The 27,500-nt window shown below is 41.3% G+C and overlaps 1 protein-coding gene across 1 annotated transcript in view; it reads right to left on the bottom strand.

Annotated features, from left to right (window-relative positions):
* Positions 1 to 27,500, bottom strand: part of PAM (peptidylglycine alpha-amidating monooxygenase) — a 2,584,515-nt gene that overhangs the window by 1,480,357 nt on the left and 1,076,658 nt on the right. Inside the window, exon 9 of the mRNA XM_044063879.1 lies at positions 15,653 to 15,676. Coding sequence (XP_043919814.1) covers positions 15,653 to 15,676 — 24 coding nt within the window. The remainder of the gene's footprint in view (positions 1 to 15,652; positions 15,677 to 27,500) is intronic.

The following is a 27,500-nucleotide window of genomic DNA, read 5'->3' as shown; positions in this document are numbered from 1 at the left end:
CCTCCCCGCAGTCGAGTGGCATTCGAAAGACGTGCGTAGAATGGGCATGCCTTCGTTGAAGGCTGGGCGTCGAGCTGGCACCTTGGCAGCCATAAAAAAATCTACTGCCAATCATTAGCGGACCGGAGTTCCACTGTGGCGACACCTAATCGGGAATAGCCGAAAGAAAAATAACAACACACATATACATATCTGTTCATCTAGACATCCACTGGGGCTTCCTAACTGGTACACCAACTACCCCAACATACAATGTAATTCATGTAAGCAGGATCATTCCAAATTACTGTTAAAAAAGGCACAGCTTGTCATCTTCCTCTAAATATCCTGGAAGGCATCACTATTTCAGGTTACTGATACACCGGGAACGGCCTTCCTCTAGGACCCTGAGGTGTGCTCTCTGCTCTCTATTCAATGTTGCTGCAATAAGCAGCAGACGTGCCTCAGTGTATGTTTTCCTAGCTACATAAGTTCTGAAATATTGCTTGCTCTCTTATCTGACCTGCATCCACTTCTAGGTGTCAACTGGGAAAAAGTTAATTTAGAATTATCTTAGTACAATTCTGCAATACCAGGTATTGCAGGCATAATTTGCACCCTAAAATATCTAAACAATAACCTCTTCATTCATTTTCCAATACAACCACAGTTCTGTTTATTTTTATTTCCACTTTTCTCTCATTGTAATCCCATCACTATCAACGGTTGCTTCTCTTTCACTTTCCACTATATGAAGTATTTATTTTTTTACCTTTCATAGATTAGTACTAAGCTAACTGCCCTTGCGAGCCATTTTAAGCCTAACCAATTATCCCTTGTGAAACTCAAACCCTGCACCTTGTGTTTGTAAGGCAAACACCTCAACCATTAGGCCACCCTCCCAACCCTTTTTCTTCTTTTTCTCTTCTATGTATTACTTCTCCATATCCCATTTTTCTTGCCTTCTATTTTCTTTCATTCCCTTCTCTACACCTCTCTTACTGCAATGTCTCCAGCACTACTCAAACAAGTTCTACAATACCAAAATTATCCTTATTGCAAGTGCTTAATTTTTTGCTTCTTCAGCATTCTGCAATTTCAGTTCTACTCTATCCAATCTCCTGCAATAATTATTATGTCTGTGTTCAGCTCCTTTAGCCAGTATTTTATCATATTTTGTGTCTTCTTCATTCTTGACATGTTTGAATATTTTAATCTCCCCATAAATTTCTCTCTGCTACAGTATATTTCAAAATGTCTTTCTATTCATTAACTTTCCATCTCATCCCTTCTGCACAGTTTCCAACATTTCCAATTACATGGATCCTTTAGCTAATTAAATAACTCTACATTCCTTTCACCCCACTTCATTCCTTTTTACCACAATTTACTTTTTTTTGATCAGCTTAACTATGAATAGTAATGTAAAAAAATAAATAAATAAATATATATATATATATATATATATATATATATATATATATATATGTGTGTGTGTGTGATCTTTGTTATACTACAATCAATGATATGTTATGTCATGTGTGACCTGTACAGTTAAACTAACAAGCAACACATCTAAAATTATCACATCTTATGTATACGCTGCAAACTGCCTCTTACCAGACTATGCTTAACATTTCAGAATATATTTCTTTATATTGCTTCTGTGCTACTTTTTGCATCTAATTAAATACAAGCCTGAGACTAGGCTTCTTACATGATTATTATTAAATACAACTACTGTGTATCTTGGAGCTTTTCTCTCTGATCTCCACTGTAAAAAAGTTACATCCAGTTTCCAGTACAAAAAAATAAATGCCTTTCTGAATGTTGCTGTAAAAAGGACATTTCCTTCTTGACTTATCCAGTGATAAAATAAAATAAATCAGTTAACATCCCTACTCCCTCCTCAGGAGAATAAAACTGACATCAGTATGTTCACCTCACCCAAGTGGTCTTCTGTGAATCTCCTGGTCCATCCCAAAACCCAAGGTCTTCTGTGACTCTCCTGGTCCATCCCAAAACCCAATTCATTATAAATGTGAAATATCATCTTATCTCTTCAACTCATTCCAAGTCAGCGAGATAATGTTACATATACAACATAGCTATTTTGGATATATCACTGCATTTCATTCATCTACAATGATGTTCCTGCAAAAAATGCAGAACTACAAACGCCACATCATAGGTAGGTACTAGGCTATTAGCCCTAGGACATATATAAGCCTAGCCAAAAAGGTACCCTGGATTTCGCCGCCCAAGAAAATTATTTTCCTGTGCCCCTGTCGAGGAGAGCCACAGAAGTGATTCCTGGGGTGAATTTCCTATTTCCCATCCAATCATCAAGATTTTTCTTGAAGAGTGCTAATGAGGAGCTCTGTTTGACATAGATAGTTAGTCTGTTCCAGAGTATGGGAAGTCTCTGGGACAGGAATCTATCCCTCCAGCATGTTCTGTTTATTGTGGTGACAAGGTTTAGGTCCCTAGAGCGTGTAGCTCGGAGGGATTGGGATTTCTTTAAGTGGAGCATGTCCAACAGCTCTGGGTTTGACATAGCTTTGTATGTTAGGCAGAGATCACCTCTGAGTAGGCAATATGTGATGGAGTAAAGCTGGAGTTTTTTGAGACGGTCTGCATAGGGCATCTGTATGAAGCCAGTAATCCTCTTGGTGAGGTATTTCTGTGGCCTTTCCAGTTGTTGTAGATGTCTTGTGAGGTACATACCAAAAGGGACATTGTACTCCATAATGGGTCTAATGAGTGATGAGTAGGGGGGGACAATGAAGTCTTTTTTTTGGATGAGAAACCTTTTGTGATGAGGTGAGCCATGTAGAAGGATTTCCTGACCACTGTGGTGATGTGATTATCAAATGAGAGATTACTGTCCACTTGTGTCCCAAGGTCTCTTATCACACTTTCGGCATTAATTAGACTACCACTTATGTGGTAGTTCGTGGTTACAGAGTTTTTACCAAAGGGGGTGACAATACACTTTTTGGCATTGAGCTTGAGGCCATGGCTTTGACACCAGACTTCTGTTTCAGTGAGGCCCTTTTGTAGCATGTCCACATCGTTTGGAGTTTCGATCATGGCTCCTAGTTTGCAGTCATCTGCAAACTTTGTCAGCCAAAGACCTTCTGTGTTAGCCTGTACTTCAGAGAAGTAGATACCAAACAGGACAGGACCCAGGACTGAACCCTGTGGTACTCCACTTCTCACTGATCTGAATTCGGATTTGGATTCTGCTACTTTCACAGTGTGGGTTCTGTCCGTGAGCCATTTGGCAACCCATCTTGTGACATAGGGATTTATACCTAGTTTAGTGAGCTTATCTACAATTCCAGAGTGGGGGATGGTGTCGAAAGCCTTGGTGAGATCTAAATAAGCTGTGTGAACCGCCTTACCCTCATCTATGGCTTTGACATGATAAATTATGATAAACTGGATGGCTAAGATTGTATTATGTTTATGCAGCAACAGGTGAACTCCTGGACAGGGTTGCCGATGGAAGAAATACTGATAGATTGCGCAAAAGAAAAGCGCCTATAGTTATCATAGTTAAATTTCAGAACTACCAAGAAAAGTGGAGGAGCCAATTACACTTGTGGCAAAAATGCAAGTCTTTTATTGGGAAATTGCAGAACATTATTAGAGAATTATTCTTTGGTTTAAACCAGATTAGGGGAATGAGTTTGTGTCTGTCTTTAAGAAGTACAGAGAAGCAGAGTTAAGGTTTCTTGCACTCCTCAAAATAATGTATCCAACACTCCTCAAAATCCATTATTCAGACTGCATGATAAAACTTTTAAAGACTCAGGAAGTGCTATTCACAACCTTTCTTCTTTAGATTAAAATGAAGGGAGAGCCAGGAGTTATGTGCTTCGACTTCTGCATCCAGTACATTAAGAACATTTTCAACTCACCAGCTGACAGAAAAAATAGTGAAGCCTTCTCGTTTTTTCAAAAAAAGTGGAAGTCAGAGAGAGACAGTAAACAGAAACAAGAAACTGCTCAGGGAATTAAGAGTGCATTTTAGAATGATGAGAAGAAAAGGAATTACGGAGCAAAGGACAACAATGGCTTGTAACACGGGTGATTGACCATGAGCAGTTTGATCTGTTTGATGTCAGATTATCTTTGGGAAAATTGCAACATATAATTTGAAGGTATATGTTAGTTTTCCATATGTGCTGGGTGTTAAAAGAATAGTTTCACTGAATATCTTTAAGTTAAAAATACCACTATATACTGAACAGCTTCAGGCTAGGTAGGTAATATGCAGCATGGTTTGCTTTTGTTAGTTGGAAAGAGTTTGTTTGTAGGTGCTATGGCTTTGGGTCAACTAGTAATAGCTTTGTGAATTTGCTTTAAAGGAATACATTAAAAATACAGCTCAGTTTGTTGGTCTTGGAGTTTAGGGGGCAGCTATGACTTCATTTTAATAAAATAAATGAACAGGGTATTTTAGTGCTTAACACTAGCATTAGACAACCTCGTGTCAGTGAGCGTTCTATAAATGGAAAGAAGCAGGAAGTGCTATCTTGGTTGCAGGGGGATAAATACATATGCAGTTCAATAAGAGCTAGCCATGGTTCTTTAAGACAGCTTGGTTAACATGAATGAAACCTTTCTTGGAAAGCTGTCTAGACTATAAATTGTTCTGACTGTATTTTATAGTGGGGAAAAGTATTGACACTTTGCTCATTTTAAGTGTTTTTCTTTTCTTTCTTTCCCATTTTTTTTCTTATTTTTTGGCTACTAAGGAACCCAAAAGATTCCATCTTCACACATCAGGAAAACAAAGAATTCTTAACACAAACTGCAAAATCAGAAGACAGGACTCAAAACTACTTGGAACCTGACCACACCTATTAATGGCTCCCCTACAAGATATAGCTCTCTAAATTATGCAGTTAACTTGGAATTTTATATTTTCAAAAATCTATTACCCGAAGCTGTCTTATCTTAATACTAAGTTTTATTACATTCCCCAGAGACTGTGTTAAAGACAAATGGTTGCAGCTCCTCTCCTCTCACCAGTAGGAAGTGTAACTGGTGCCTTTCACAACATGTTTAGGGTGCTCCTTGCTCTGTGCAGTTACTGAGCCTAAGTATATACTTTCACTTTGTCAGCATCCTGACCCCTGCACACTGTGGTATGCAAACAATTTATTAAACATTTACTTTTCCCCAGTCAATACAGGTTTTACCCCTCTTGTGGTAGATGCTAAAAAAATTCATCGTACAATGCAATTTAATCTTATTACTTGGATAATCTACCAACTTACTGAGTAAAAACTGTAGCACAAAGGTGTAAACCACACAAATGACTGTTCACAGAAGGACTGACCTGAGAAAGTTACTGCTAATACTCCTGATAGGTGGCCTTTGCACAAGGAAGTTAAGCATGGTCTTCTGTTCTCTCCAGTAGCACTCTCTTTTCATATAAACAGTATGTAGCTCTTGGAAACACCAACAGCTGATTGCAGTCTCCACCTGGGACATCACGGAATAAGGTAGCTGGTAGGTAACAATACTGTGCTACACAGTCACCTACTTTTACTGTTACTTGCTTGTTACAGCACCTGCATGTCCTGCTTCTGTTGCTACAAGATTTCTTTTTGCTTTGCTGATGGGCATATACAGTTTGCTGACACTGTACATTATCCAAGCTGCCTATCCGGTGTGCTGCTGTACCACTGTCTCTCTCTCTCTCTCTCTGCTACTGTTCATTGCCAATTACACTGGCTAAATGAGCCTTACTTGGAAACTAAGGTGTCCATACTTAAAACAGCACTCCATGCTAATTTACTGTTTTGTTTTTTTTGCTGTACTGTAAATTACTCATACCTGTGGTGCTTTTATATGCACCGATTTGTTCTTTTTTCTTTTGTTGCACACTGTGGTTTCAAAATACTAATATAATGCATGGACTAAATTTATTGGATTAAAGTTGGGTGTACAAACACACTATGTAGAAAGAGGAAAAGGTAATGGCAGGGATAATGTGGGAGGCTTCTGTACATTCTGATTACTCCGAGGTTTACAATTCTGACATTATTTTAGTAATACTCTGATATGCATAGAAGTGGCTTGTATGGTAATGTATCTAGGAGAATCTTTCAGCTACATATAATGGAAAATACGCTGTCCCAGTACTGTATGTACTACTGCTGAATTTCAGTCGATTTTAGCAGCTTTTAATAGTTATGGGTACAGCTTGCACAGAGACAGAGTTCCAGACTACTTTTAGTAGCATTTAAAGTAGCACAGCTGGTACAACAATCTATTAACTTACTATTTCATAATTAGAAGTTATGTACTCACCATAACGTTCCATCTGAGTAGGTGTATTCATTTGTCTGCAACCTGTGGGGTTATGGATCTGATATCGGATCCGAACCGGCATGGTTTACCAGCTATGGATCCAAGCTCTCAGCTCCTCCCCTCACCCATAATGCCCTGCTCTACCCTCATGACCTCAGATCGAATTTGCCAACAGCAAAAAACACCCTGAAAAGGGTAACACACCATATGCAGGAAACTGAAAGGCCAGGGGGATAGGAGGGCGGGATGGTTGCAGACAAATGAATACACCTACTCAGATGGAACGTTATGGTGAGTACATAACTTCTAAATCTGAAGTAGGAGATTCATTTGTCTGCAACCTGTGGGACAGAGTCCCCAGCTACCTGAATCTTGGGCGGCCATTATGGAAGGATATTCCGGAGCACCGCGGAGCCAAATGATGCTCTACCCCTAGATGCAAGATCCAACTTATAGTGGGAAATAAAAGTATGAGATGAAGCCCACGTGGCTGCTGCACAAATATCATCTAGGGGAATCCTAGCCTTAAAGGCTGCAGAGGTAGAAACTGACCGGGTTGAATGAGCGTGTACACTCTCCGGTGCGGGCCTTCCTGAAGCTTGATAAGCCAATAAGATACATTGTGAATTCCAGCGAGACAGAGACTTTAGAAATTGGCTTGCCCAAATTAAATTTAGCAAAGGAAATGAACAACTGGTCGGATTGCCTATGACCAGCCGTCCTGTTTAGATAAAATCTAAGTTGCCTGTGAACATCTAAGGAGTGAAGCTTATATTCACCTTTGTTTTCATATTTAGGGAAGAAAACAGGGAGGTTAATGGATTGATTAATGTTTGCTTCAGAAGCTACTTTAGGAAGAAAGGACGGATTTGGTCCTGAGGTAAACACGGTCCGGATGAAAGACCAAGTAAGGAGGTTTAGCTGATAATGCTTGGAGCTCTGAAACTCTCTTGGCCGAAGTAATGGCTACTAAGAAGGCAGTCTTGAATGACAAGAATTTGAGATCTACCGTAGCCGCGGTTCAAGGGGCGGTCAAGGCCTGGAGAACTAAGGAAAGGTCCCAGGGAGGAACTGCTTGTTTTACAGGGGGCCTGAGAAGGAAAGTACCTTTAAGGAAAATTTTACACAACTTGGCTGACATGAGTGGATTGGAGTCATGACCAATGTGATAATGTGAAATTGCCGCAAGTTGTACTTTGACCGTGGAACTGCTGGCACCATCGTTAAAAAGAGTGGTTAAGAAATCAAGCACTAAAGGGAGAGGAGCTGTGAAGGGGTTCAGGCCTTGCCACTCCGCCCACAAAGAAAACCGTTTCCACTTGCTACGGTAGACTTTCCTAGTGGACGGTTTATGAGCTGCCACCAGGATCGCCTTAACAGGGGACGAAATACCGGGAGTCCTGATCAAGAGTGGAACTGGAGCAGCCAAGAGGTCAGCTTCAGGTTGTCCAGATTCGGAGGAGATAGGCGGGATGGATGAGATATCAGATCCGGAATGGGATCTAGAATCCAAGGGGGATTCACCGAGTGAGACCTTAGGAAGGGGAACCAGATCTGTCGAGGCCAAAACGGAGCAATGAGAATCATTCTGCACCCCACCCGAGAGGCTTTCTGAAGAACTTGGAGCATCAGAGGCAAAGGGGGATAAGCATATAGAAGACCGGGTGGCCAAGCATGCACCAGAGCGTCTCTTGGGGAACCTCCTGGAGGAGGTATCACAGCGAAAAAACTGTCGCACTTGGTGTTTGAGGGAGAGGCAAAAAGATCGCAAGAGGGAGTTCCCCACCGTGCGAATATGCGTTCCGCTACCTGAGCATTGAGAGACCACTCATAAGGGGTCAGAATGGTGCGACTGAGCTTGTCCGCCAGGATGTTGGACCGACCCGGAATGTGCGTTGCTATGAGAAAGCGGTTGGTGGAGATTGCCCATTCCCAAACTCTCATGGCTTCTCGACAAAGAGGGTAAGACCTGGTTCCTCCTTGCTTGTTGATATACCAGACAACCGACATGTTGTCCGATTGAATCGCAATTGTTCCCAAAGGAAGAAAGTCTTGAAGTGCTAGCAACGCTAAGAGCGCTCTCATCTCTAGAACGATAATATGCAGTAAGGTCTCTGAATCGCTCCACGTGCCTTGGACGGTCCGCAAAATGCCCCCACCCGAGGCGGAGGCGTCCGTGGTCACCGTGGCGAGAGGGGAGAAGCACAAAATGGGCGGCCTCTGGGGAGATCTGGAGAGTGAAGCCACCACAGGAGGGACTGCTTGCAAGCCTTGCTGATCGCAATGGGATGATGCATAGGAAGAGCAAGGTAAGACCACTGTACTAAGAGTCCACTGGAGGATGCGCATATTGAGCCTGGCGAGAGGAAGAAGTGCTATAGCAGACGCCATGGACCCTAGAGCCCTCAGGACCAACTCCGCCGGAACTGAACTTGAGTGGAGAATGTCCCGCACCTGGAGCTGCAGATTTTGAACTCTGTCCGCAGTGAGGAAGGCTTTTAAACACCTTGTGTCTAACCTGGCCCCTATAAAATCTATGAACTGTGAGGGTGCTAGGTTGGATTTTTTTGTATTTATAGTGATGCCCAGACTGGGAGCAAGATGGAGAAAGGAGTCTCGCGCCAATAGTAGTAGATGCCTTGTTGGGGCGGTGAGGAGCCAGTCGTCCAGGTAGGGAAAGACCTGCACCCCCTGAAGCCTCAGGTGGGCCGCTACCACTGCTAACCCTTTGGTGAACACCCTGGGGGCTGTGGTGTGACCAAAGGGAAGGACCCGAATTGGTAGTGACTGGCTCCCAGCCGAGCGGAGAAACCTCCTGGAGCGCCTGTCCATTAGAATGTGGTAGTACGTATCCTTGAGGTCTATGGAGCACATCCAGTGATTTTCTCCCAGGAGGGGGAGAATAGATTGCAGAGTGACCATTCGGAACTTCTCCTTGGGAACTGCCAGGTTCAAGAGAGAAAGGTCTAAAATTGGTCTTAGATCCCCCGTCTTTTTTGGCACTAAGAAGAACCTGGAGTAGAACCCTGATCCGATCTGGTCTGGGGGGACGGGCTGGATGGCTCTTTTCTTTAGCAGATGGCCAATTTCTGCCAAAGCGGCCTCCCTTTGACCAGGTGGAACGTCTGGGAGGGACTTCAAATTTGGTAGGTGACGAAATGGGATGTGGTATCCTCTGGATATGATCTGGAGAACCCAGCGGTCTGATGTTATGGACTCCCATGCCACTAGGTGCTCCGAAAAACGTCCCCCGACTGCCTCCAGAGTGGAGCAGCCGGGAAACCCTTCAGGGTTGCTGCGCGGGCCGTTCAGAGAAGGGTTCTCTGGACCCGAAGTTCCTGGGAGCCCCTCTGCCTCTAGGGCGGCGTCCTCCCTGTCCTCCTCTGCCACGGAAGGACTGGTTGTCCGGAGCAGGCTGGGATTGCTGCGACTTCCGGAACCACATCTTCTTCTGACCCTTTTGGTTCCTAGAATAGGGCCTCTGGGGTGCAGAGAAGTGGATTCCGACGGCAGACAGCGTCTTCCCGTCCTTCTCGCTCTGGGTCAAAGTGTCGCGAACGGTTTTGCCAAAGAGGGCAGAACCATCAAAGGGGGCGTTCGCAAATGACGCTTTGAAGGGCTCTGAGAAATCGCAATGATGGAGCCAGGCCTGACGTCTAGTGACTAGACCTGCCCCTGCGGCTCTAGCGGCGCCTTCCGTAGCATGGGAGAGGAGCCGGAGGTATTGGTAACTGATCTAAGAGTGGCCATGCGGGTGGAGTGCAGCACTTTGTCCTCCTCCGACATGGACTCTGGGGGAGATGCAGCGTATTCTTTAATAAGATCGCGCTGCATCCTAATGACGTGTGCCAGGTAGTTCAGCGCCCTTACCGAGAAGGTCGCTGAACTAAACATCCGCTTCCCCAAGCGGTCCATCATCCGAGACTCCTTGCTCGGGATGGACTGAGGACTCTCCTGAGCAAGTTCCCTCTTGGTGGCCGCCGTCAACATGGCATCTACCGAGGCCCCTTACTCCAATGGGCACGGTCAGCCGGTGGACTGAGGATCCGGTCGGGCCTCTTAGGGATTGGCTCCACGGTGTCCGGTTCCTTCCACGCCCTGGTGGCAATGAGGTCCACCAGGGGGTCGGCAGGAGGGGACACCCAAGAGGTAGACGGGCCCGCTTCAAATGCCTCCAAGAACACGGACTCGTCCGAGGAAGACTTGGGGGCAGACCACCCCCCCTTATACGGAGCATTTACATGATGTCTCCAAATGAGACATCCTCGGGGGGTGACCGTGGGGAGCCTTCCCCTTCCTCCAAATCTGTGTCTTCCGTGAGAGACTCGGGAGAGTCAATGTGCCTCCTTTTGCACGTATGCTTGCGGGGAACATCCTCTGGGGGGCTGTCAGAGGACTCCTCACAAGCAGTAACCTGTTCCAGGGGAACAGCTTGGGGCACAGAAGCGGGCTGTCCCAAGGGCCGGATGGTGGAAGCCTGACCCAGTGCAGTGGGAGCGCAGGACGGAGCCGAAACAAGTGCCGGGGGTCCGGAGACCCTCAACAGGGCCCTCTCCACTACATCAAAAGCCGAAGGGGAGCCGACCTCGACCAAAGGATCCGACAATCGGCTCCCCCTCGGATCCGAAGAGTGGATCGGAGCCGGCGCCGCGCCGGATCCGAAGGACAGTGCGCTCCGACACAGACGGGCGCCAAGGAGCTCTGATCCCCGGATCCGGCTCGGATCCAGGCTCCGAGAGGTCAGATCCGATGCACTCGAGGGCAGGGTCGGATCCGGTACAAGTACTATTGGCGCCGACCCACCCCGCCCGGCTGCTCGGCTCAACTGCTCCGAACCCGGGTAGCGGGTCGGAGAAGGAGCAATTGGCTTGAAAAGGGGTCAAGCTCCCCTCAGAGGGGAGGCAAGAGCACTCCCATCTGCATCTGGGCCTGGATGAACCTTCTCATCATCCGGTCCAGATCAGCATCCGATAGGCTATACGTTGATCTCGAAGAGGCTACCGAGGTAGGCCTAGAGTGCCTCCTCGATAGCCTCGACGGAGATCGGTCTCCTCCTCCTCAGGTCCCGGTGAAAACACACTGGAGACCGGGCCGAGGAGGAGGAGAGCCAGCAGACAAGGAGGCCGGGGAGAAGCCGCTTGGCTGGCGGGGCGAAACAGAGGTCTCGGCCCGCCGCTTATGGTGCTTCTCCCTGCGGTCCTTCTTCCTAGCATCCCTCTCCTCCGAACCAGAAGCGGGAGGTTGAGTCCCAGGAGGAGGAGGGAGCGGAGAGGAATAACCGTGGGAGTTACCCCGAAGGAGCGGAGGTCGGAGTCGAGTCCGGCGGTAAGAGACCCGCCAAAACAAGCTTGGACCTTCCGCTCCTTCAATGCCCTGGGGTTGAACCCTGCACAAATGGAACATCCAGATGTGAGGTGTTCAACCCCAGGCATCTAACACAGTGTGGCCATCAGCTGGGGAAAGCTTATGACCACACACGAAGCACTTCGAGAAAATAGCGTTGGGCTGCTCAGACATCCCAAGCTAACAATAAAAGTTACTTGAACTAAAGTAAAGTAACTAAAAAAAAAATCACTCACAGGCCCAACACACACACTACGCTACCAGCGAGGGGAGGGATATAATTTTAAGATTAAACTCAAAAAAAAAGTTATAATACAGGAGGGAAACCTACACTTTCACACAAATTAACCCAAAAAATTTTAAATTTGACTAATTTAAATACTGAATATATCACTTAGCTGGAGAGCTGGAAAAAACAATCTGGTCACCATGCGCGGCAAACGAGATCTGAGGTCATGAGGGTAGAGCAGGGCATTATGGGTGAGGGGAGGAGCTGAGAGCTTGGATCCATAGCTGGTAAACCATGCCGGTTCGGATCCGATATCGGATCCATAACCCCACAGGTTGCAGACAAATGAATCTCCTACTTCAGATGCTATTTTAAAGCAGGAACTTTTTGACCAATACAGAAATGATTCTTTAAGTTAGTAGCCGGGGAGAGCAACAGGCTGATTAGGATTTAAAAGTACTGCTTTAGGCATCATGATGTAAAGCTGTATGTACAGTCCCATGTAAAACACCAAATATCTGAGCCAACATACAGTACTTTTATGCTCAGATATAAGGTACTGTAGGGGACACTTGGAAAAATGTTCTGGCAATCTGGTACAGATATTTATACCTCTCAACTTCTTAGAGCAAAAAGTCTGGACAAATCCTAAAATAATGGGGGGCGGGGGCAAAGTCCCAAAATAGGAATATATTTTAAATATTGCCCTAATAAACTTAGTTTTGTTTGTCTTTTCGTCTTTTCCCGGTTAGGGGTCGTCACAGTGGAACTCCGGTCTGCTAATGATTGGCAGTAGATTTTCACGAATGCCGAGGTGCCAGCTCGACGTTCAACCAGCATGCCCATTCACGCATGTCATTCGAATGCCCACCCAACTAATAAACTTAGTAAGTTGCTAAAATAATAGCTTTTTGTTATCTTGCATTTTGGGAAGGGTATGAAATCTGAAACTCAAATGGGCGTCATTATTTAGTGACCTCAGTCCTTTGTGGCTTGACTGAAAACCCTAAATTTTATGAGAAACATTCTTTCAAAATCTTAACAGTTGAGAGATATGCAGATACTAATATATTAAGCAGGAGACTGACTACTTTTGCACACAGGTAGGAAACAGGGAAAGGAACTGACTGCAGTCCATACAATAACCAGATTCTAAAGTTTTAAGGGATGTCAAAACATTCAGAATACACTGGATATCACGACTAGTATGAGCAGAAATTGTACTTGAAATGCTGAATTGCACCCTCAATTAGTGGACATATATGGAATTCTCAATTTGTTGCCAAAAGTGCTAGGACATAAAACCTTTCCTGGTGATTGTTGCAGTAGCAGGCTGCAATCATATAGTGTTTGTGAAGTGAAACTTCTTTAGGCACGGTAGTGCGAAGTCGGAGTGAAATGTAAGTTTCACTCCACTAGATAGTGGCGCTGTTCTACACACAGGAACAACTACTCATTGAAGGCGGCATTCCTGCAAGAAGCATGGACTTTTATACCATATGCACTGAGAGTTTACTTACTTTCCATTTCAGAATAATGATAATATTAGCTTGGGAGGTGTAGCTGCTTTAATGACACCTAGCTCTCCATGTCTTAAGATTACTAACATTGTCTCTAAATCTTTTTCTCCAATTCTCTTTTTTTTTTTCTTTTCTTTTTTTTTTTTTTGTAAAGATGGTACAGTGGTGCAACAATAGCGTTGTTGCTTCACAGCAAGAGGTTCACCAGTTTGATTCTCAGCTGGGATGCCTTCTGTGTGGAGTCTGCATGTCCTCCCTGCGTTCGTGTGGATTTTCTCTGGGTAATCCGGTTTCCTCCCACATTACAAAGACATGCGTCTGGGGCGTTTCTCCCCGGGCCTCCACTGAAAAATGGCTCATTCCAAGTCAGATTTTCCCGGTTAACAAATGTAAAATAAAATACATAAATAAATAAACTAGATGAAAACAGACTGCCAGCAATCAAACTAAAGGATTTTTTGGAAATCTAAAGTCTATAAATGTTAAAGCTGTCTATATACCTCTGTGTGATGGAGCTATTTCAGTACCCTCTGTTCTCAATAAATGTACTCTGCTTTATACATGGTTCTGTTTTGCAGTATGTTCATAGGTTCATACTAGGCTATCTGCCCTAGGGCATTTATAAGCCTAGCCAGAATGTGTTTGGCTTTCGCCACCCATTTTAAATTTAATTTGCTATGCCCTTTTTCGAGGTTAGTATACTGTGCCTCTGTCTAACAGTGACACAGAAGTGATACCCGGGGTAAACCTACGATCTTCCATCCACTCATCAAGATTCCTCTTGAATAGAGTCAATGAGGGACTCTGCCTAACCTGGACTGGGATTTTATTCCAGAGTGAAGGGAGCCTCTGGGTTATGAATCTGTCCCTCCAGCATGTCCTATTTATTTCAGTGCTGAGGTTCAAGTCTCTCGGCGAGCTCGATGGGATTTGGATTTTCTGAGGTGCAGCATGTCCATTAATTCTGGGTTGGACATGGCTTTATACATCAGGCACAGATCGCCTCTGAACAGGCGGTATACCACTGAGTAGAGCTGGAGTTTCTTTAACCTGTCATATGTTCACCATGTCCCTCACAAAATGTATGAGTTCCTGGTAAATCATGGAGTGTAAAATAGAGAAAAGGTCTCCTCATGAGAAAGCAGTGTACTTCTCAAAATAATTATTCTAACCACATTTATGGTCACTGCTGAAGCGTTTGTTGTTGCTATTTAGCTTTAGCCACCTGCTTTTTACATTAGTGACCCGCAGCTGGCTAAAGTTAAATAGCAACAATAAACACTTCAGTGGTGACTTTAAATGCAGTTATATGCATTCACTTGAGAAGGGCACTTGCTCTACCATCAGCAACTGAAAAATGTGAAATAAACTTCTCAACATTTCCTGATTTTGAAGACTGTCCATGATGTTGCCTCATGTCTTCAACCTGTCTTTCTTATTACTTTGGATTATCCGGTAAATCATTGTAATTACAGTCAGTCAACAGTGCCATACACTGATTCTTACTTCTTGTTCAGACAAAGCATGCTTATGCAAAACATATATACATTTTATGGCAGAGTGTTCTTGCTTTTGTAAGGTGTGTCCCAAAACTTTGGCATAGTCATCAAACACCCTGTGGAGATCCAAGAACTGGTACTACTCAGAAGAAGAAAAAATGTCCGTGGTTGCCACATGTTAGAATTGAAACTTCTGTAAGTTTAGATGTTTTCTGTATTTATTTGAGACTGTCTGCAATGTTGTTTTAAAATATTTCCTGTGATTCTGAACTCTGTAGTTACTGTATTTATTGAGCATTGTCTTGTTCTTTTATTATTTATTATTAAGTATATTTAAACATTTTAACTTTGGCTAGTTTGTTTAGAGATATTTAAGCTCTTAGAATACTTGCACATGTATTTGGTGACACTGTACAGGCAACTCCTAAACATTCTTAGTCTTGGTCATACTTACCATTTGGATAATAGCAACATTACACAGTAGGATCGGACACCCTTTGTAAGAGCCTTGTAGTAGCTGATAAGCAGTGGTTGGTGGCAGTGATAAATACTTTATAGTCTGGGCAAAAGAGGGCATAGCTAGTAAATCTGTGCCAGCCTTCCCCAGGACTGCCGGGTGTTTGTATAAATCAAATCTCAAAGTGTGTGTGTGTCAGCCACATGGGCAGGGACATGAAGCACTGGTTGGGCAGAGAAGGTGCTGGAGGTTTTGGCTTGACCACTCAGCTGAGATCTTAACCCTATAGCTGTGCCAGTGGGGAGTCTTATTGGGGGATCTGGAGAAAGAGGGAGAAACCAGCCCTAGACTGACTGTGATCTCTGTGTGCTCTTAAGGGAAATTGTACTTTACTGTATGTGTACTTGGCATCCTCCCAAGGTGTACATTCCTCATTGGTGCTACTGGTGAGGATTGAGGCACCTTGATTACTGGGCCAGTGCAGGGGTATCACACAATTATATTTCTTTCCTCTAATTTCTCTCTCTTAATCTTTTTGTATACCTTCTGTCTGGAAATTCTGGGCTTCTTGTATAAATAGTAACAATACATAATTTCTTTCTTAGCCTCAATAGTCCACTCTATCATCTTTATGTCTCTTTTTTGGCCTATCAGATTTTTTTTATATTTATAGACTACTACTTCCTTTTACAACAGGGGAAGGCCATCCTCCCCTGGGCCTGGCCTAGCCCCACTGTAGGAATGTTTCTGGGTCTTGAAGATTGTACACTGTCATTTTTTTTCCAGTCATGGCACTAGTGTGCCTACCAGGACTGGGCACTTTTTTATCCTACGTCTTGTGCACCCAGCTATCTTTTTTATTTTTTTTAGCCTACTTCTACTCATGATATAGGCTATATAAAATACAGTCTATATATCAGTGCTGTCTTGGTGAGATTTTTGTGAAAAACAGGGCCCACCTTGTAAAGGTACTCTCCAAGACTTGAGGATCAATACAGTTCTGCAATTCTAGTCTGCTTTGTTTGCTGATTTATCATCGTTCCATTTGTACCCCATTCAGTTATAGCCACACTACTCTCCTTTACTTGCTGATTTATCATCTCTCCATTCGGACCCCATATAGACACGTGGCTGTGTTAATGTTATGCTAATAAGCTGTGCTGAATTTCATTCTAACAGGTGGACTCTTGTGCGTCAACTCCTCCCACATCTGACCTAAAAACAAAGAACTCAAGACACAAACTGTAAAAGCAGACAGCAACACAAACACCACACACTGCAAAAGCAGACAGCAAGCCACAAACTACTTCGAACTTGCACAGTTTTGTCAACTGACCATGGCTAAAGCTACTCCCCCACTACACATGAAGAGAGATTTGCATGGTCAAGTTCTACCGCTTGGAGCTGTTTTATGACAAAACAAAATTTAGTACCTCCCCACAGAATGTTTGCCTGATGGAACGTTAAAGGCAAAACATTGCAGCTCCCCTCTCCTTAGTACCACCCATAGGAGGCTGCCTCTGCAACAGGATTAGGTGCTCCTTACCCTGTACACTTACTAAGCATTAGTATCACAGTTTCACTTTGTCAGCTGTCTGAACCCCTGCATATCCTGCTATGCAAACAACTGATTAGAGGTTTTACTTGCCCCTAGCCAATATCATCTCCCCCACTTGTAAGTGCCGCAAAACAACTCCAAGTATCACTTAATTTACAGCTTACCAAGTGAAAACTGTAACATAAAAGTGCTAACATAAATGATTGTTTATGAAAGGCACTGACCTGGGAAATCTCCAGTACCCTTCACTGTATTTGGTGTTGCTCCATTCTCCATTATACCTCCTTTCACACCTACCATCATATCATTCCCTATATACCTCACTCCCCATTCATGAACCACTCAAGAATTTTCAATCAAACAACAGGCATACCAATTAACAGACAGCTTTATATCATCTCACTACACGGGTGAAGGCATACACTTTCTTTGCTAAATCTCCCAGTCCTTCACTTCTTGCATCTTTCTCAAATTAAGATAATTACTGCACTATGATATATATTACTGTTGCCTTTCACACATTTCATAGGGCTATTTGTAACCTAGTCTTACCTTCACACTAACAGTTCTATTTTTCACAATAATTTTCCCTCTATACATTCAATACTCTCTGCAGACAGAAGTGGCAACTGAAGAATTTCCATCCCCTATTTTAAATGTCTCTTCCTAAATCTCCAACTCCCTAAAGATTTTTCACTTCTATACATTAAGTACTAAGGGACTGTAAGTGCAACTATCGTTCTAATATTTATTCCACTGCTCTCAAATTAATAACTCCTTCGCCATCCATTTTCACTTTTTAACAGCAACAAACACATGCAACCATCAACCTTCTTCTGTTCTTAAACTAGTACCTCCCTACATCATCTTTTTGGCCTCAACATCGAGCGCTATGTGACAAATGTTGTCACTTCACTACTCCCCTTCTTTATCCAGTCACACTTCTGCTCTTCAAGCACTAGGTGGCAGGTACTGCAGAGATTCTCTGTATCCTCCTCCTTCCATTTATACATGTTTACTTCAAACACTAGATGGAGGTTAGCTCCTCTATTCTTCTCTTCCTTCCCACCATACAATCATTTGCAGTGCACTAATGGCAGTTACTGGATAATTACCTCATTCCTTCAAATGCACTTCTCCCAGACTGACACTAGATGGCACTTAGTGCACACTTCACTCCTATGTCTCCCATCAAACTCACATCTACTAGATCATCTGTTGGTCTCCACTAGTACCTCATTCAGTCCTTCCTCTCCTTCCTTCAACTACTTCACATTACTTCTCTTACAATTTCACATATAGTCTACAAACTCTCCACACACTGTGCTGCAAGCCACCTTTCCAGTTCTCTCTATATACCACACTCCCTTACTAATTTATACATTTAATTAATACAGCCCTTTCTTAGCTCAAAACTGGACTGTGATTAGGTTGTTTCCCATAAATGTTTAACTCTGTCCTTACTTATTACCTTTCGCATACAGCCAATAACTGCATGCTCCTGAACTTCCCGCCACACTAGTTTGCATCTGGCAATCTTGGGGTTATGGAATTAGAATAATCAACTAACCTCTTTTCAGTATTTCTCAGAACTGGCTAACTGTGGACTCTGTTAAAAACAAAACCCACACAAAAATACTAATAGCCATTTTCAGTACATTTTACCTTCTAATTTCCTTTCTCTACCTAACAGTTATACAGTTTTCTCCAAAGCTACCAACTTACCACCACTGATTAGCCACCAAACACAACTGTCATTATTAAACCACATTATGTTCTAAAAGAATTCTAACAAAAAATAACCTACAGGCTTCTAAAACAGTTTGACATTCAAACTATACTCACATAGTAGTACAAAGGTCCCCTAATCATATTTAAAAATTAATAGCTAAGTTATATATCTCCTGCATAAAAAAAAAAAAAAAAAATTTTAGGAGACTTACTCCTTAATCCTAGACCAACTGCGGTGGTGGTGTTGCGGTAGCATTGTCACCTCACAGTACGACGTTGTCCTGTTCGATTCTCAGCTAGAGCGTCTTCTGTGTGGAGACATGCATGAATGGGTGTACCTTTGTTGAAGGTTGTGCGTCAGAGCTGGCAACTCGGCACGTAAAAATCTACTGCCAATCATTAGCGGACCGGAGTTCCGCTGTGGCGACCCCTAACTGGGAAAAGCCGAAAGACATAACAACAACAACAACTCTTTAATCTAGACCCAAGGATATACTCATCTACTACCTTCAAGCCAAAACAAGAGGCTAAGGGCTTTCAAAATAAGAGAAATAAAAAATAAGAGAAATAAACAGGTCCCACTTGAAGCCTGGCTACTTGCTGAAGAAGCAGTGCACGTCTTAGCTGTGACTGAATCATGGCTTAAAGATGACTTCTGTTCATCCAGCTTGTTACAGATTAGGATAATTCCCCCAAAATGTGATAGCATCTTAATGCCAAATGATGTAAACAGATGGATATCCATACCCCCCCTCCTCTAATGTGTCGCAATGGGTTTAAAAGCTACATATGGACACAGACAAATGAAATCAATCAGCAAGATTATTTTAAACTGTTAACTACCATAATTTAGTATATTACTTATGAGCATAATGCATTTATAGTAAACAGACATAATACACTCAATTATACACTACTCCTTACTCAAAGAACAAGTGTTGCTTTCAAATATTAAGGCAAGACTGCACTTAATGGGGTGGGGGCAACATACCTAACTGGTAGCAGCAGTTTTTCAGAGCTCTTCAAAAATTAAACATTTAGACAGGAATTTACTTAGTTTTTGGTGTTGATTTTTAAAGAAATCTAATTATAACAACTTCCTCTAAGTTTATCTCAGTTTTGGTGGATTATTAAAATATTCCTGTCAAATCTACTGGAGACTTTCATAACAGAAAATGAGCATATCCAAACAATCTCATGCTGACTCTGCCATGAGAAAAGATATGCAGTTGATGACATCCACCCTGCAAGAGCTATCCTTAAAATGGATGGGATCCAAGTAAACTTAGAAAATCGAAGAGAGAGTTGCTTTAACCAAACAGAAGTTTTTAAGGAACTATTGCAGCAGCACCAGACCAAAATTTCTGACATTGAAACAGCATTATTCAACACTGATGGCAGGCTCGGGGAAGAAGAACTTCAGACTTTCTTTAAAAGCAAAACACCTGGTTAAAAAAATAAGCTTTGGACTTCCTAAGAAATCTGAGGGGGATGACATGGTCTCCTTCCTAAACAAATGGATTCCTGAAATTTTGGATCTTCAGGAAGGATTTTCTTATGGCATAGAAAGGGCTCGGATAGCCATTGGGACACCACCTTCCACATCAGCATCACCACCACCCAGATCCATTGTGGTAAAGTTTCTGTCATATATTGACAAAGATCTTGTCTTTAAAACAGCCTGGAGGAAAGTACTCTTATAATTTAAACAGTCCCAAATCAGATTTGACAATGATTACTCTACAAGATTTCTGGACACGAGAAAGAGATGCTATTCCTGAAAATATGGATTGGTCATCACCCACTCAAAAGAACCTCAGACAAGAATAGTTGAACCAGACACTAAAAAGAAGCAGAAAACTGACACCACTTCTGTCAATACTACAAAATCTCTCAAAACATCTACTACCAAATAATGCATGCTTTACTTATGGTATGATTTCTTTAATTTATCTAAATGTTCACACAGCAGAGTTACAGAATGATTTAACAGCTTACTCTCCTTTATAAAAAAAAGAAAAAATATATATATAAATCCTAAACTTCACCACTTAATCAACAATTCATCAAGAACTTGTGATATTGTCTATTTCATGTCTGCTTCTGTCATTTGTAAATATATCATCTGTACTACCATCTTCTTTGTTATTACTTATCTGTCTACCTTGGTAATATGCCTTCTTTGTTATTACTTATCTTTATACCTTGGAGCTTTTCTCCCCGGGCCTCCACTGAAAATGGACATTAATCCAGTTGGACTATCCCGGTCAACAAATGTAAAATAAATAAATAAAATAAATAAATATTACAGGTAACTTCCTTTTTTGTTGTTTTTATTTCAAAGTCTTGTCAGTACTAAGTTATGTTCATATACTTATGCTGAATGCTATTAACTGTGGCTTTTTAAGATGTATAAACATTATTTAACAATGTGCTACTTACCTTTTATACTGTTTTTTTACACATAAATGCTACTATTGTTTAGCTTTAAACTTAAATCTTTAATAATAGCTTTTTTCTCTTTAAAATATATCTTTTGTAACTAATAACAGTGTCTTTCACTCACTGCCATTTTTTTCACTTCAAAATGGCCGTAGCTAGCCGCAACGACCTTTTTAGAACCTTCAACAGTTTACACTTTAATTTACTTATCAGAATGTTTATTCAACCAGAGTGAAGCTTTCCTTACTTAGAATGCATGCTTCGGGCCATTTTAACTGCAAATTATCTTCTCTTTAATGTGCTGAATCTCAGAACCACCCCCTTTTACTGTTAGACAGGAAGTTATAGGAAGCTTTTTACTGTGGTACTTTTCTTAAACCTTTTCTAGCCTGTTATGCTTACCAGCAGATTCCACAAAGATTTAACAATACTTCCAGTTAAATAATCAAATATTTAAAACTTTGCATTACTACCACTTTAAATATTCTGGATACTGCAGCAAGCTGTTATGACTTGTCTTTTTTACAGGAAGTAAGCGGAGATATTATTTATATTAATGCAGAACACTTATAATTGTTTCCTTAAAAGACAGCACAGGCAGTTGTTTATGTCTAGGCATTAATAGAAATGATGTTTTTTTACTGTTTAGATAAGGTAGTAATGATTTAATTTCCATTAATACTAACATATTTATTTGTCATTATCACGTGTATGTGCATGTGTATGTGTATGTACATACATATATTTATATATATATATATATATATATATATATATATATATATATATATATATGTATACGGGTATCTCTCTTTTAATTTACTAGTATATAAACCCATCATCTAACTGTTACTGATTTTTTGTTTTACGGTGGTGGTGCTGCGGTAGCGTTGTCACCTCATAGCAAGACGTTGTCCCGTTCGATTCTCAGCTAGAGCATCTTCTGTGTGGAGGCATACGTGAATGGGGCATGCCTTCGTTGAAGGTTGTGCGTCAGGGCTGGTAACCCGGTACGTAAAAATCCACTACCAATCATTAGCGGACCGGAGTTCCGCTGTGGCAACCCCTAACCGGGAAAAGCCGAAAGACGCAACAACTGATTTTTTTTTTTAACCAGGAATGCATATAAAGTGAGCCTGTAGCATTTTGTTAGTGTTTCATACTTCTGATTATCACAGACTAGTTTGCAACAAAAGCAACTTTTAGTTCTACCTAAAGAAAACATAGTAATGAACAGGAACTTATAACACTAATGCAGACTGTAACTGACTTAGATGCAAGGTGTGTTGTAATATCTTGCTGAAATAGGTAGTGCTTCAAGACTGGAACTCTAACTTGTTTTATATTACACTAGAATGAATAATACACATTTCTTAACAATAGCAGCTGATATGCCTCACATGTACAGAACTTTAAAAACAGTCTAGTATGTATGCATAATAACTGTTATGAATCAACTTCCACCTTATCTGAAGTGAGTGCACCCTATTTCTAAGGAAATATTAATCTGATGAGCACACTATTTGCTTTTATTATTTCATTGGTGACCGTTAATACAGTATTCATCATTCTTCTGCTGTTACGCAGAACTTTTCATTTTAATTATTTAGCTAACCAGTAGCATGTCAAAGACAAATGTTTATAGTCCTTTGTGTTGTTTTAGTCCTTATAAATCAATTATCCTTACAGTGAAGTGATGAGAGTTGTGAGGTATTTGGTCCGCTGTTAATTAGTTTCATTGTTTATATTATTGATGTTAGCTTTTTATATTTTATCTTATCTGAAATCACTTCAGTGAGGGTTTATTAGAAATCAGAAACATATTTTGTATGACTCTGGATATAATAATGGGCCTATATCATATAAATTCAGTGACATAGTACCATATCTTTTCTATACATTCTGCTATAACATGTACACATTTTATCCATCCTGCATTTGTGGGTGGCATGGGTACTACTAACAGAGGGTTTAGTTTCAAGCTCAGTAACTTTAATAGAACTATTTCTAAAATTGATTAGTGGATGAAATAATTTGAGATTGTTTGTCATTCTCTTTTCTTTACTGGAGTTCACAATCAGAATCTGTTCTTTCAGAATATTCTATTTTGTATAATTGTGTCCTTTATAAGACTTATTGGAGCTTCTTGGTATGGTCAGGAAAATTTCTGAAAGTAGTCTGTTGGAACATAGTCTTTCCACCAGACTAGGAATTATTTAAATTCCATGTTTGTGTGCAAAAAATTCAACTTTTTTGGTTAACTTATTACTTATTTTATTTACAGAATTTCTTTTTTCGTAAAGGTCTGATGTTATATTGCATGCCTTCATAATATCACTTTGCAGTTTTTGTCACTGTGGTACCAACGCATAACCAAGTTTATTCTTATATCTTTAAGAAAGAGTTACTGGATTATAATAATAGCAGTTACACACGTCATCCTACCATTTCTTACTTGACTCCCAGTGATGCTAAACCTTGATGTCTTTAAATATTAATTTTATTTTATTTTATATTTGTTGACCGGGCTAGTCCAGCTGTATATATGTCCATTTTCAGCAGAGGCCTGGGGAGAAAAGCTCCTCGAAAACATAGCAAAATTTATATATAAAAATAACAACATTTCACAGGTACAGGTACAATACAAGATTAAGCTATTTTATACATGATAGATTTTTACAGATGTGGGTACATTGATATATAAGCAAACATTTTCACTTCAAAACATGTTTGATTACAGAATCATATGACTTGTAACATTTGCTAACATAGGTAGGTAGTGTTGATGACATTTTAGGGATATAGGCGAAGAGATTTTAATAAAATATAAGGCCCGTTATCTTTATGGTTTTCAATAGGCAATTAGTATATACAGTTAATAAGACAGGTGTATTTGTAAAAAAAGCATGAGTAGTTCGTCTGGGTTCACACAGGGGCATAACCAATGGGATTTAAGGTAGGTTTTCAGCCTGCTTTTAAATTGTGTTAGTGAAGAAAGGGAAGTCAGGTCACTGGGGAGAGAGTTCCATGTTTTACCCACAGTATTAGAGAACAGAGAGTCACCAGCCTTATTGTAGGTTTTGCCTATTTATACTAATATTTTATTAGATGAGCGTAGGGTCTTAAGGTTGTTATAGAGGGTGATAAGGTTGGTAAGAATTGGAGTGTTAGTAGGCTGATACAGGATTTTGTAGACAACTGTTAATTGTTTGAATAGAAGTAAATTTGGCAACTCTAGCCATCCTAGTTGTTCATAATTAGTACAGTGATGGGTTCTGAATAAAGAGCCTGTTGCAAATCTAGCAATATTGTTATAGAAGACAGCAGCCAGTTTGTTAGAGTTGTTTTTTGAGAGGTTAGTATATATAGGGGAGGCGTAGAGGAGGGTGGAGATTAAGTGGGTCTGGGCAATAGTAGACTTTGCTAGTGGGGTAAGAAAGGATCTGATTCTATAGAGGGAGCCTAGTTTTTTGTTGACTGTTTTTATGGTACTGTTAATGCGAGTATCAAAGTTATGGTTATTATCAATTAGTACCCCTAGTAGTTTTGTGGTAGAGTCAGGGGATATGATGGTTCTATTGTTTGATGTAACAGTAAAGTATAGTGGGGTGGCCCTATGGGTGGGAGTAAAAAGTAGGAGTTTGGTTTTTTTGCGGTTCAAGATGAGGCAATGGTGTAGTAACCATTCCTCTACTGTGTTAAACACATTTTGGGTGAGGGACTGAAGGTCTGATGGAGTGGGGGCTGAGCATATTAATGTGGAGTCATCTGCGTATTGTATTATGGTAGCTTGAGGAATTACACAATGCAGGTCATTGATAAAAATAGAAAATAGAAGAGGTCCAAGTATAAAGCCTTGGGGGACACCGAGTGCAATGGGGAGATAAGTTGTTCTCCCACAGAACTGCCTGTTGCCTGTTGTTTAAGTAGGATTGAAACCATTGTACAGCCAGTGCATATAGAGATAGGTTTTTGAGTATGTTTATGAGAAGTTGTTGGATAACCATATCAAAGGCTTTAGAGAGATCAATAAAGAGGGCTGAGGATAGAGTGTTATTATTGCAATTTTTGTTTATACAGTCAGAGAAGGATAAAAGGGCAGTGGTAGTGCTGTGAAATGGCCTGAAGCCATGTTGGCAGTTAGCTAATAAGTTATCTATTAGGTGTTTTAACAGTTGCTTATGAATGCATTTCTCCATGCTTTTGGCCAGTGGAGATAGTATAGCAATATGACTATAGTTGGATAATTCCCTGGAGTTTCCACCTTTATGCAGGGGGATAATATGTGAGATCTTCCAAATAGATGGAATAGTTCCCTCAGAGATTGTTCTGTTTATCAGAATGGAGATGGGGTAGGCTATGGCATTAGCAGCTTTTTGTAGATTTTCTGCAGGAAGGAGATCAGCTGCGGTGGTGGTAGGTTTGAGTTTCAGAATAAGGGTACGAATAAGGGATGTAGGGACAGGTTTGAGATGAAATGAGGGAGGTAAGGTAGTAGTAGAGGAAGTCAGAGATGAGCTGTCAGGAGTTAGCTGATTGGCAAGAGACTGAATGGTCTCAGTGAAGAATGTGTTAAAGGTATTGGCAATTTGCTTTGGACTATCATGGTCAGTACCTACTGGGGTGGGTGTGACAGAATGGCCTGGGTGTAAAAGTGTGTTAATCCCTGCCCAGAACTTTTGTGGTTTGTTTTGCTGGATATGTTGGAGTTGAATGTAATAGTTTCTTGTCTGACAGAATGGCTTTTTTTGTATCATTTCTTAGCTGTCTGAACTTTAAGTGATCCTCTGAGCTTTTAGTAGTAAGCCACTTGGCCCAGACTTTATTTCTGAGGAGCATTTTTTGTTTGGTCACTTTTGAGAACCAGGGGGCAAGTTTATTCCTAGTTCTAATGGTCCTTTTTGGAGCATGGAAGTCTAGAATACCTAAGAATTTAGTATTAAAGTAGATTACTGCTTCCTCTAGAGGTAAGTTGCATGCTTTAAGTTCAGTTTGGAAGATGTTAGGGTTAACATTTTTGTTACTCCTTATTGTTCTATAGGTGACTGGGCTAGGGATGTCAGTCTTAAATTTGATTATGAAGGCGAGTGCATGGTTGCTTCTATCCTCAGGGAGAGTCTCTACTTTGTAAGTTTGGTGATGTCTATTTATCAGAATCCAGTCTAGGGTGCTTTCATTGTTATTGCGTCTATTGGTCCTTGTGGGGGAACTAATAGTTTGAGTGAACCCGTGTAGGTTAATATGAGTAGAAGGCTGTTCAGAAGTGGCCTCCAACCAACCCAATGTGTGAGGTTTGCCCACACACCCCAAGTTTCTATATATACTACCTCCAAGGTTGTACAAAGTAGGAGAAATATGAAAAGTGTTACAAAACAAGAAACTCATTTTCTCCCTCTTCTGAGTTCTGCAGGCTCAAAGTATAGTACTCACTCAAAACAAATTCTGACACATCTACAGACACTGACAGAATAAAACAGCAATTAAAAATAGCAATATTTTGAGATACAACTAAGGAGCACAGGATCTGAACCTTTTCAGGTGACAAAAAGAACTGGTGGGCAAGGAGAGAACAATGCTTATGCAGTTAATATGCTACATCGTGGTCTGTGTAAAAGGGGTATGTTCTCCCCAGATCATGAAGCATGCATAGAAAAAAAAATAAAAAAAAAATATTGTAATTATATTTGGGTCTATATTACATTCTCGAAAGCCGACAATGTCGAGTCTGACATTGTCGACATGAGAATAGCGAAACTGCAGAACATCGAACAAGTAAACTGAGATCTCCGTAAAGGGAGATTTCCATTTACTTCAATGTAGTGCGGTTTCGGAGTTGGTATATTTAAGTAGGTGTGTGTGGGGGTGCAGGGGGGATTGCCCCCCTGCCTACACCATTTTTTTTTTTTTTGTTATTTTTATTTTTTTTCCTGAACATTCAAAGTTTTAACAGTTCAATCATTGATTTGAACTGTTAAATATTCAATGTTCTAGTATAGACCCTTATATTTAGACGGACAGAAAGTCTGATCCCAACCACATGACCTGTCAAGGTAGGCCAGTGATCCAAGATCATACAATCCCACTTGAGTACCAAAACTGGAATACAGAATTTGGGGAACACATGATTCATGGAACTCTGTTACAATCTTCTTATACTCTTCCAGTACACTACTTTCTACAACAGAGCTTCAAAACTGCATGAAAAAACATTATAGTATCTCTTCACACTCTACTCTAGAAAAAACTGTTTCTTAAAGGGACAATCCCAGGGATTTTTTGTTTTGATTCAGCCTTTGTTTACTTTTCAAGTTTGCATTTCTGAGCATGCTCACCTGTGGCTGAGGGGGGTAGGGGAAGTGTGCCTGCAGGAAGCTTCAAAGGGAGTTAGCCACATTCCATCTCAAATTGCAGC

This window comes from Protopterus annectens, chromosome 2.part2, assembly GCF_019279795.1.
Source record: "Protopterus annectens isolate FY-2018-M chromosome 2.part2, PAN1.0, whole genome shotgun sequence".
Lineage (NCBI taxonomy): Eukaryota > Metazoa > Chordata > Ceratodontiformes > Protopteridae > Protopterus > Protopterus annectens.
The sequence above is the reverse complement of the archived record's forward strand: the minus strand, read 5'-3'. Positions and strand labels throughout refer to the sequence as shown.